At 38.1% G+C, this 12,737-nt stretch overlaps 1 protein-coding gene across 1 annotated transcript; it reads right to left on the bottom strand.

Moving 5' to 3' along the window:
• Positions 1-9,727: 9,727 nt before the first annotated feature.
• LOC114298014 (uncharacterized) lies at positions 9,728-11,017 on the bottom strand. Its single transcript, XM_028242518.2, has one exon. The coding sequence runs from the start codon at positions 11,015-11,017 to the stop codon at positions 9,728-9,730; it is 1,290 nt and encodes a 429-aa protein (XP_028098319.2).
• Between the last annotated feature and the right edge of the window lie 1,720 nt (positions 11,018-12,737).

Raw genomic sequence — 12,737 nt, 5'->3', positions numbered from 1 at the left:
TTGAAGATAACGATGGCAAAGCACTGCCAAGACCGTGGAACACTTGTAATTTGAAATTCTTCTATCATTAGATGTACATTATTTTTGGCCGAGGTCATCAATAAAATCTTTTCCCTTTTCTTTAAACACATATGATTGATAAAGTTACATATTGGTGTTTTTGAGACATGAATAATGAGAACCCAAGTAGAACTCAGGTTCACATTGGGGGCAGAGAGAAGACAGAGACACTTAATTCACTTGTTGAAATTTGTAGCAATTTACAAGTTGAAGTTAAGCCGAGATGGTTCCTTATCTTCACTTGTTGAAATTTGTAGCAATTTACAAGTTGAAGTTAAGCTGAGATGGTTCCTTATCTTCACTTGTTGAAATTTGTAGCAATTTACAAGTTGAAGTTAAGCCGAGATGGTTTCTTATCTTCACTTGTTGAAATTTGTAGCAATTTACAAGTTGAAGTTAAGCCGAGATGGTTTCTTATCTTCACTTGTTGAAATTTGTAGCAATTTACAAGTTGAAGTTAAGCCAAAATTATTATTTCTCTTATCTTGTTTAAGTTCGTAGCAATTTACGAGTTGAAGCAAAGCTGAGGTTATTGCTAAACACTTGTAGCAATCTACAGGTTGGTTAAACCAAAGAAGATGCTTAACACTTGTTGAAATTTGTAACAATTTACAAGATAAACGTTAAGCCGATATATGATCATCTGTTGAAATTTACAGCAATTTACAGGTTGAGAAAAAAGCTAAGTATGTTGTTTCAACACTTGTTGAAATTCGCAGCAGTTTACAAATAGATTATTGTTTAACACTTGTTATGTTAATCCTTGTTGATCCCTGTTACAGTATATGTTAATCCCTGTTGAAATTTGTAACAATTTACAAGTAGGCTAGACCGAGATCAACGTTTAAAAGTTTGCAAAGTTAACATTGAGTGGTATATGTTTCACACTTATTAGAATTTATGAAAAGTTTACAGGTCAGTATCTTGCCGAGGTAAAAGTTTTGTAGCTATTATACCCGAGGTATGAAACCCTGAGAAGATTGCACAAAGGAGGCAAAGTATGAAAGGCATACAAAAAATTCTAAGTATAGAATCAAACAGAGGCAGTCAAAGAAAAGGCAAAAAAGAATGCAGTCATTCAAAGAAAGATAGTTATGTTAAAATATCCAACACAAACAGAAGGCACATCGGCCGTACAGAGAAGCTTCTACTGTCCAAGAAACAAAAAAGTACAAAAAACAAGAAAAGAGGGACATCAAAGTTATGATTCTTCAACTTCAGGCGCAATTTGAGACTGGACCTCGGCTGATTCTTGGAGAATTACCTCGGCTGATTCCTGCAGAGCTACTTCGGCAGTCTTTTCTGCCTTGATTTCGGCAGTCTTTTCTGCCTTGATTTCGGCATCAATCTGCGCAAGGATTTCATCAAGACTTTTTTCGGCTAGAGGAACGTCAGATGAGGCCTGTTCAGGAGTAGTTTCCTTGGCAACTGCATCACCATCATCATCTTGAGTCAGGTCCAAGACCTGCTCATTCAAAGAAGGAGACTTAGGCCCAACAGCCTCCTTGGATTTCCTTACTAAAGCCTCATCCTCACCTTCCTCCTCATCTTCAGACTCAGATTCAGATTCTTCTTCAGCTTGACTTGGAGGTGGAGGAGGAGGAGGGAATGGGAAATGAATAGCTTTGGCCTTGCACAGAGGTGAATCTTCAGGAATATTGAGCTTTTTGGCCAGGAACATCCAACCAAGGGAAAAGCCCCTGTTGCATGCCTGCCTAACTTGTAATTTGTATTCCTCTGTAATATCGGTCATTCCTTGGGCATAGGCTTTTTCGTCGGCCACTTTGATTTCAGTATCTTTAGTAGCCAAGGCCTCCTGAAGTTCCTTTTCGGCTTGGGACTTTTTGTCCTCGGCTTCTCTCTTCTCGGCCTCGGCAACCTTCTTGATGGCTTCAGCAGATTTGGCATTTTCTTTGGCAAGGGTTTGGGCTTTGGTGGCAGCCTCAGCCTGGTCTTCCAGTTTTTTCATTTTTGATTGAAGAGTTTTGTTCTCCCTTTTAAGGGCAGAAACCTCCCTCTTCATGTCGACCAACTTTGCCCTGTTTTTAAAAGCTTGCATAGAGAAAGAGTGGGCATGTTGAATGGCCTGAAAGAGCACAAGGAAAAAATTATTACAAAATTTTACAAAGTAAAAGAAAAGACAAGTTTCCATGTAAAGACACTTACTTGGACAAAACGTTGGAGCATAAAGGCATAGTTCTCATACTCACTCATCTTGGCATTCCGCTCAAGATCACTTGGGAGAAGTAGGGCGGTACTGAGTGCTACGCCGACATTAATGTTGTCGGCACTATCGCTGGCAAGAACAGGCTTATCTTCCAGAGTAATTTCAGGCGTCCAGGGGACTTTTGGTATTTTGGACCCCGAGGTCGTCGCAGACGATGACCTCGACTTCTTTGATTGTGTGGACTCTGATGGCTGTGTCTCAGCAGACCTTTTTTTGGCAACGGAAGCCGACTTCTCACTCCCTGCCAATTGTGAAATTGTCAGGGTATCCTCAGCCTCAACTTTAGTGGCTTTAGCCTTTGGCTGGACTTTCTTTGTTCGTTTCGGCTTTGGTGGGGGCATGGTTTGTGTCGGCTGAGCATCAACGTCAACAGGGAGATCGGCAAGGAGGTCTTGAGCAATGGTGTCATGACCCGAACCCGCCCCTATGGGTTAAGGACATAACCGGCCAGTAATCCTGTGATTACCTACGGCCTCAGACCCAAAACAACATGACTTGTCAGTGTAAAGGGGGCCAAACGGAAGCAAAAATTTAAAACTTGTCCATAGAGCCGTGCTTATATGCACCTTAAACAAACCATACTCAGATACGTTAATAACCCACATCAAAAGTACAGTCTCACAAAATTCATTACAGACAGGATCATCCAAAACGAGTCAACCTGTAACCGACTATATACAGACATACACTAGGCCCTTGCCAATAAGACAAAACATAAGTGCATAATAAAAGGCAAGGATGGTCTCATGCGTGAGGCACAAGGCTGACTCTCCAAAACTCATGTTGTTCCTAGCAGACTTCACTGGGGCTGGGTTTGTGCTTCTCTTGGCTCACCTACAAACACATGAATAAGCGTGAGGATAGCCCAGTGAATAATATCAAGTATGACAGTTACATAACAATATGTAGAACAACATGCCCCAAACGGCCTTGGGCCCAATTCATGTTTCTACTTAACATATAAACACTTATACAAAATTTAGATCAAGTGACTGTAGTTCCAACATACTGGCCTCTGGCCCATTCAGGTTTCCATTCCTGTCAAAACGGCCTTCGGCCCACTCATTTATGTCAAAATGACCTTTGGCCCATTCATTTCTGTCAAATGGCCTTTGGCCCATTCATTTGCGTCAAAACGGCCTTTGGCCCATACGTTCGTGTCAAAACGGCCTTCGGCCCGCTCATTTATGTCAGAACGACCTTCGGTCCATTCGTTTACATCAAAACGACCTTCGGTCCATTCATTTACATCAAAACGACCATCGGTCCATTCATTTACATCAAACGACCTTCGGTCCATTCATTTACATCAAACGACCTTCGGTCCATTCATTTACATCAAGACGATCTTCGGTCCATTCATTTACATCAAAACGACCTTCGGTCCATTCATTTACATCAAAACGACCTTCGGTCCATTCATCTCTTTCACGTCAGACTTTTGTCTGCAATCCCAATTAACAATTCATAAAGTTTATAAGGGAATAAACAATTGGACATCGACAAGCTTTCAAATATTGATATTACTCACAGTGATCGGCTTGTGGATTTGCCCTAGAGCTCGACCCTACACATTTCATGAACACAAGAGGGTCACTAACAGTTCAATTCGTTCTTTGATTCACATATTCCTCTTTAGGCTTTATTCTTATCTTATTAACTTATTTACAATGCTTAGCATATGCCTAAGAGTGCTTACAGGTGAAAGAGAACGGAAAACGAAATACAGAATGCAAAAACAAAATTCCAGAAAAACAGGGTCCTCACTCGAGCGTCAACTTCCCTACTCGAGCGGACCCTTAAGGCCTGCAAAAGTACTGGTTGCATGAAAAATGCGCTCGAGCGTGAAATGAGCGCTCGAGCGAAAGGCCAGTCCACAAAGGCTCCCGCTCAAGCGGACACCAACTCTGCAAAAAATGCTGGGGGCACGATTTTACCGCTCGAGCGTCTATTCCTCCGCTCAAGCGGACATAAAAAATCTGGGTTTTCTAGATTGAGCTCTTGAGCTCCAATTCAAATTTCAACCAACAAAACATGCATGTTATGGCTCAAATCTCAAACACACACATACTAACGTGGCACCAATGTAAGATTATAACATTATGGAGCTCAATTTCTTGATTTATCCACATGCATGTCCCAAAACATGTCAAACTCAACATCAACATAACAAACTCATGCATTCAAGCTCATATCTTCTCAAATTGTACATGCATGTGATGAATTAGCCACATTCTCTACTTACATAACACAAAGGGTGATCAAGACATGAGTTTCCTTTAACATTTCACATGGATTATACACATTTGTGCTCAAACATGCAATATCAAGGTGATTTCCTACATGCATGCACATATTAAGCTTCAATTCAACAAATACAACCCAATTCCATTTCAATCTTACTCTTGATCACCAAATTAGTTTGAGCACACAAAAATTACAAACTATAATCCAAGAATTACTCACCTAGGAGCTTGACCCTCACAATCTATGATTAAATCTTGAATTAGACTTCCAACCTCCAAGTTTCAAGACCACAATTGCACAATCCCTATTTCTCCCTCTCTATAGTCGGCTCTCTCTCTCAAATTGAGTCCAAGAATCAGTCAAAATGAGCTAAAAGAGAGAAATGAGGTGTAGTGCTCAAATACATCAAGTCCCACTAAGTCAATATAATAATAATAAGGCAATTGGGCACTAATCCACCAATTTAATCGATTTAATCTAACCCGAATCAATTTCTAATTAAATTTCACCGTAGGCTCTAAAAATTATGCCAATCACGATGGCGTAATCAATTTCAGGTTCTGTGGCCGATAAGGCCCTCAATTTAATTTTTAGAGCGGATTATTCAAACAGATGTTCATACGGTAAACAGATAAAGTTCCAAAATCACATATATCCACGTAATGGCACACAAAATCATATCAAAACATATAATTACATACGTATTAGGGACCAATTAACATAATACAGGACAGGGGTATCACAAACGGGCTTTGGGCGACCCATCTCAGCAGTTTTGACAAGTCTTCGCCGACGTTTTCGTTCTTGTATTGGGACCAAGTATGGGGCCGAAGTAGATGGTTGATTGGTTGGGTTAGATGTTGACTCTTGATCTATTCGTGATGTAGAGACGGTTTGAGTTGTGGCAGTAGGAGGAGAAAGGCTTTTCTTCTTTCTTTTGGGGACGTCGGGCAAAGTCGATTTGTATGTAGGAATAAAGTTGCGAAGAAGAGGTGCTTTTCTTTTGTGAACTGGCAAGTCCAGGAGTTTTTTCAGGTCCTTACTGGGAACGTAAGATTGGCGGAAGTTTTTCGCTGGCTTACGAACGTCTGCAAGAAGAAATAGACATTAGAAACAGATAAAATATTGAAGACTTGAACAGAAACAACTAAGTATTGACATTGGGCTCTTACCCTTGCCCTCTTTAACTGATCGGGGAAGAGGGTAGAAATGGGCGTCCTCGTCTGCGCCAAACTCCCAATTTCCCGAAGCAATAACATAATCATCTCCAGCCCCCTTGTTGGAGTCTGGGAGGTCGGCTACGATTTTGAATTCAGTAGACCTCGGCTTAAGATAATAAACGAAGCCTTTTTCTTTCAAGTTAAGGGCACACATGGTGTAACAAAACTGTATGTCGGCTAAGGTGATCCTAACGTTTTCCTGCCTAGCTAAGGTGATAATACCAAAAATCACTCGATAAGAATTGATTACCAGTTACATGGGGTTCAACTTATAATAATGGAGGATCTCGCGAAAAAGAATGTTGAGTGGGAGCCGGAGTCCGCACTCAGTAAAAGCTACAATGGGAAGGGGCATGGCATTTTCTGTCGGCATGATGGAGTCGTCATCCCTAGCCAGTTTCAGGTGGACATCGGCAGGGATGGAGAACTCCTGCCTAAAGTACTCAAGTTTGGTCAGGGTATCTACCCTGTGCCTCCACATACCCATAACGTCGGCCTAAAGTAGGACTAGGTTTCAGAATGAAGATGCTCTTAAGGGGTTATTGGGACCTCAGCGAAACCCTAGGTATATGCTGGTAAGGATTGTTCCAGTTTTTTCCTAAGAATTGATAGGTTCTATAGACAAATCCCAAACCTAAATCTATGAAGGCAAAGATTGAAAGCAAAAATTGAAGGTAGAGATCTGGAAAACAACATAGGAAACAAGAAACCAGAACGCAGTTTCAGAACGAAGAACAGAAGTGGGGTTCTCAAAAGCATAAATAAAACAAGAACTGCAGGGCCAAGAACAGTGGCAAAAATGCAAGAAGTAGTGAACAATAAATATGATTCACGGAATTAACAGTTTAAACAGAACAGTAATGGCAGCAAAAAGATAGAAGAACATCAGTAAACTGAATACATAAAGAATAGTGGCTTACCAGAGAAATTGAAGCCGGAATGAAGTTCGCCGAAGACAGACGACGGTCACAGGAGTGACAAAGTAGCGAGAGCCTCACCAGAGAGACGAACGAAGTTGCAGAGCCTGGAGCTTGAAACAATGGCGGATTCGAGGGAAAAAGTTTTAGAGAGAGAAAAAAGCAAGAGAACTCAGATGCAAAAGTGAAGAGACGAAAGAAAGGGGAAAGATTTTGTCAAAAAATGAAAACGGCGGCAAAAGCAATCAATACGCCTAAAAGAGCGCATACGTCAGACGGCGCATGTGAAAAAGAGATGACTTGTGGGCGCGTCACAGGCACGAGCCAGTAAGAAAGAAATGCGTGTCTAAAACGGTCGAATTGAAGTGCATGACAGCTCATGCGCGTAAAAAGTTCCTTAAAAATCTTTGATTTTTTAGGGAAAGAATGTCGGCTAGAAATGAATGATCTCGGCTATCAAATCTTAAGCCGATTTACTGGAAGAAAATACAGATATAGGTTCCATCACCTCAGAATACCGAGGTAATAGAACCTAGGGGCAGTTGTGGGGATATATTTTCTGAATACCAACACGTGGCAAGGTGACGCCGACGTGTCAGCCGAAGTGCCACGTGTCCTGGTTGTGACGCCGAGGTTATCTCGGCGAGGCCGAGGTTATCTCCGAAGATATCGGAATCCGATATAAGCGGATAATGAATAAGGGGCAAGAGTCCTAGAGTAAAGAGAGGACTTTGCTAAGATAAGGATAAAGCTCTTAGAGAGTTTATTTTTATCTCTTGAGAAATCCAAAGTAAGCACTGAATGGGAATCCATAGAAGTCAGGTTTCTAGTGGGACTAGGATTGAGTAAACTATAAAAGAGAGGCACCCCCGTGGGTCTAAGGTACGCAATTTTATGCTTTGAGTAGTGAGTTTAGCACTTGATTATCTTTGAGAGATATACTGACTTGATCGTCAGAGTGCCCCCGGGTGGAAGAGCCACCGCCGGAGCCTTTTCTTTCTATTACAGGTTTGCTGAAGCCATCTATTCTGCCGGTGCTCTCCAGCTAATTACTAGGCGGGCAGTGTGGTCAAAAAATCACTCACACAAGGAGCATCATAAATTGTCACCATTTTGTATGTTAAATTTGTATAAATATTGTAGGACTAGACATAAAGTTATTCGACCTGTCAAAACCACTCAATCCGAACCATCCGTGCTTATTTGAGCAGTTTCACAAATTGTTAGAGTCAGATACGGTTTAGGATTTTCTTATTTTGCGAGTTGCGGGCAGGCTGCGGTGCACTCAACCACCCCCATCTGTATTTAATTATTATTTTTATTTTTTTTAAAAAAAATCTGAGTCATTAGATTTTCTTGTAAGTTTTGTAAGTGTGTAACCATAATATTCTCTTCTCTCACTCACTTTAATCTGATTATCAAACCTACAACCTCTAATATTATAATATTATAATAATATCACACGCTTTCTTATTATTCAATTGAATTTTTTTTTTAATTTTTTACAAATCTAGTTATATAATTTTTTTTTCTATGTTAATTTTTATTTAATTTTCATTCTAATTTTTTGTAATCCAGCTTTAATGGAGGATAATATTGAATCCCCCGCAATCAAAAATATTTAAAAAAATAAGAAAAAATAAGCCAAAAAATAAAATTTTAAAGGAAAAAACTCAATTCGTAAACCGATCGCAACCGCCTCCACATCCGCGAACCCTATTCGCACAAATCACAACCCATATTACGGGCAATTACAAGTTTAAATTTTCTCAAATCGCAGATATGCAGACAAATTCAAACGTGAAATCAAACCGTTAAAAATCGATCTATGAACACCCATGAGACATTGTGTTATCTATCACCATCCTCATATAATCATTTTTTTATATATTCAAATTCAAAACCAATTAAGTTTATTTGAACCATTCATGCTAGCGTCACCATGATGTTCTATCTATCATATGTGCTTTGATAGAGACCCCCTCCAATCACTACTCCCAATACACTACACATGCCGGGTGGTGATTGGAGGAGAGGGGGAAAAAAAAGAAAAAAAAGAAAAAAATTTGACCAATCAGAAAGAGAGGGGGTCAAGAGGGTGGGGAGAAAAGGGAGTCCGGATCTTTTTCTCATACGTTATATGTAAAATAGGAAATCAAAGAAAATATAAAAGGAATTGATAGCTAATAAAAAAAGTAAGAACTTTTTCCAAAGACTTAACGGGCCTGCATGAGGGTTGGAGCCCAATACACACAAAAGCCTACTCCATCATTAACGGGCCTCGTCCTTCCCTCCCCAAAACCCAACAACCCAAAAGATTCTCATCGTGGAAGTGACAGAAAAGAGATAGGGCTGAGCTTTTTTTCTGAGTCTACTGTATAAATTATTGAATCAGTTCAGTTTGGGCCTATTGTCCCAGAACTTCACATTCGATACCTTCGTGTAATTAAATTTTTTTTTTTGAATAAGTACGTAAATTATTTATGAAATTATCAAATTAATTCGATAATTATAGTCACATAAAATAGATCATCCATTTTTTGAAGATGAAATCGTGTAGTTATGATTATCAAATTAATTTTTATTTAATTTATTTATTATAAATGAATTGATCTTGGTATGTTACAAAGTAATTACACGTCACATTCGTTGTTGAGTTGCAGAGCTCGAGCATTTGTTAGCCACCTAAGCATTTCCATATTATGCAATGTTTGTGGGTGCAGAGACCTCATTTCCAGTATAAATTAGCAGTCATAATTTCTGGTAAATATTCATATTCCAGGTTAAAACACAGGAACCAAAGACCCAGGAATGCAGAATTTTACAATTCTCTATGAGAAAATGACTTGGAATGGAATTATTACATGAAACTAGGTTCAGACACAAAGTAAATAACTTAAAGAAGCAAAACCATCTAGTAAACACAAAAATTTATTAAGCAGCTATGAAACTCACTGACCTACAGAATTTGAGGACTTGCATCAATCTCTCTTCCTTCTGTTTTGATTCCCAAATTACCGCAAGGACCGTGCTTTATCAGTTTCTCATCTAATCGATCAATCCGCTGATACAACTGAACGCTTGTAATTCTGGTCTGGCTCTTGCCGTCCAGTTTGGTCTTTCAGAGATAGGCTCGGTCCACCAAAGGAAAGGTACTGGTTCATCAAACTCTTATTAGTTGACCATTGCTTGCGAATCAAATATGGCGATCCATCACCAGATATTCGACTCGGTCCTGCAATATCACTCTCATTATAGACACCCTTTTGTTTATCCGAATTGGATGAGGATACTGATGATTTCGAGAATGAACTTGAACGTGATCGACGTGGAACAGCAAGATGTGGCATGGCCTGCATAACACCTTGAACTATTCCAGAAGCAAATTTCTTCTTTGCAGGACTCGGAACGTTACTTCTTACTGAAAGTGTTTGCTTGTTGTTGGGGAGCGATGAGGGCTTTGAAAATCCCTGTCGGAGTGGAATTGGAGTTTCATCCAAATTACTTGCTGAATTTCTTTCCACCATTTTCTTGATCTTTTCGTTCTTTCTTTCTTTCATCTTGGGCCAATGGAGCAGGCGTTTCAAACGCTGTGCTGCATAATTTACAGAAGCTTGTTTCTTATGAGTAGTTGGATTCGATGCATTATGGTTTTCAACAGTTGAGTCGTGTTGACTCAAATCGGTAGATGAGTTCGGTCCTGCACTACCACTAGCTTCCGAAGCATTTTCAATTCCCGTATGCAAGAATATTTCCGTGTCAGAGATTCTGAAAGAAGTGCCGGGCCTTCCAATACTTCTCATTCTCAAGTGGGAAGCAATGGTTTTTCTTGCAGTATAGTCCTGGCAACTGAAGATTCCTCCAGCTGAAATTAGCTGTCTTGTTAGTATATCAGACGATGCAGAACGTGGCCATTGCCTGAGAAGATCAAGTGGGGTCATGCCATTTAAATCACGGAGATTCACATCAATTGATCGGACTCTCATCAGTTGCTCCACCAAATCAGAATGAATGTTTCCAATGATGGCTACATGGAGAGCGGTTCTGCCATCATTGTTTTTCGCATTTATGATGCCTTCTGTGTTGAACAATTTTCCACATTCTAATTTCTTCATCAGCTCAATCTGTCGATCCAATCTATGGAAGCTGGGAGTTTGAAAACCAGACATGACCATATGTAGGAAAGTTTCTCCGGCATTGTTTGTTAGATAGATGGACGAGGGAAATGCAAGAATTAGAGCTTCAACCAGGCCTCTGTGAGCACCTACGTGTAATGCTGTGTTGCCGTCATTGTCTGTGGAGTCGATGATATCGAAGGATGATATAAGCTCTTTCACTACCTGCATGATATGAGCTCTTTCACTATCTTTAATGGTGTATAAATTTTTTTCATTAAATTTAAGTAAAAGTTTCTTTTAATATCAAGTGTTTTAACAGAGGATTTTAAAATTTTATCAGAATATCGATCGACCGGGCGGATGTCAGGCCGGTCGACCGGCTAGTGTAAATTTTTTTTTTTGGTGATTGGGCGGTCGACCGGCTACTACAATTTTTTCACAAATTTTTATCTTGATGTGGTCATTCAGGAGACAACCGGCAATGACAATGAACAGTAATTTGATGAAAGACACATTTGTTCTTAGTTTATGAAAGAAAAGTGAAAATTTCAATTTGATACCTAATGGATGCAATCGTTAGTGTAGGAAAATAACTCATTTTTCATCAAATTTAAATTTGAGTAACCATTGAAGATGGTCTCATTGGATTAGCAATACTATAAATAGTATTAATATATAAAATTAATATATTTTAATTTTTAGTATTTTTTTAATATTATAATTATTATTTTTTCTCTAAACAATATAAATTTTGTTTCAAAATTACTTTAAAATTCACTCATTCCCTCACTTAATTTCTAATCCAAATCTTCCCATGGGATTGATAGTCATATCAATGCGAGGATTACTAGTCAAAAGGAATAGTTAATCCCCTCACTCATATTTCTAACCAAATACTCTTTAAGTGAATCCCAAGAACAATCAGTCCAATCTTCCTCTCTAAAGAGCCAAATAAATATGGCCTAACATCACGTTTGGTAATGTATTAAAAACAATTAAAAAATTAACAAAATAGAGAAAAGAAAAATTTATCTATAAATCAAATCTTGAGGAATGGTGATTCATTTAGTTTCAACGATTTTCTTATAGACCAATTAGTCTCATTAACTTTGAAAAGGTGAATCTAATATATTATTTGAAAATTTAATTTATGGTTATATCCTTATTTTTATTTTGCTTCCCCTTTTTCTTTTTCTTTTTTCTTTTGTGCTGGAGATGTAAAATACACAATATATGTTAATCAAATTTGGAGTGGATTTTAATATGAAAATCTTTTTGTTTTGGAATGTGGGATTCTTCAAACATTCCAAAAGTAGTGCAGAAATAACTTAAAATATAAGATTCTTTACAAACCCCTTAGTAAACTTAAGATAAATGTGTAATTTTAAATTGTGGGGTTTTAATTTGGAATAACTTAAAATGTGGGATTTTTCAATCATTCAAAAAAAAGTACAAAAACCCCCCTTAGGAAACTTTAGACAAATGTGTAATTTTGAACTATGGTGATTTTGGTCATTTAGGCGTATTAACTAGCATCCACAAGTGTAAATTGTAATGTTATATCATCATTGTCACACAAATAGAACTATTGTGTTCTTTAGATTATTTAGAGGACTTATTGATTACTAAAATATGGAAATGAAATTTATTGGGTTCATTAGATATTGTAAGATTTTTTTTTATTTTTTTTGTATTTTTTTTATAAAAAAAAATTAATTCATTAAAAAAATCAATTTTCAACCAAATTGTAACTCATAATAAAATTTGATACTACCTTTATCCTAAAATATTAGTCTTTTATTCTATTTTTTAATATCCCAATATATTAGTGGTTTTTCAAAAATTAAGAACTAAAACAATATGAATTTTCTATTTTGTCATTCTTTTCAATTCATTAATATTAATAGTTTTGAAGTGTAATAATTATACTATCAAAAGATAATTTAGA

Source organism: Camellia sinensis, chromosome 1 (assembly GCF_055761805.1).
Source record: "Camellia sinensis isolate YWXY chromosome 1, ASM5576180v1, whole genome shotgun sequence".
NCBI classification, from domain to species: domain Eukaryota; kingdom Viridiplantae; phylum Streptophyta; class Magnoliopsida; order Ericales; family Theaceae; genus Camellia; species Camellia sinensis.
Note: the sequence above shows the minus strand (reverse complement) of the source record. Positions and strands in the feature narration are given on the sequence as shown.

Bases quoted from the DNA above. Each gene is read 5' to 3' on its own strand.
- LOC114298014 (XM_028242518.2), bottom strand. From the start codon at position 11,017: ATGCAGGTAGTGAAAGAGCTTATATCATCCTTCGATATCATCGACTCC.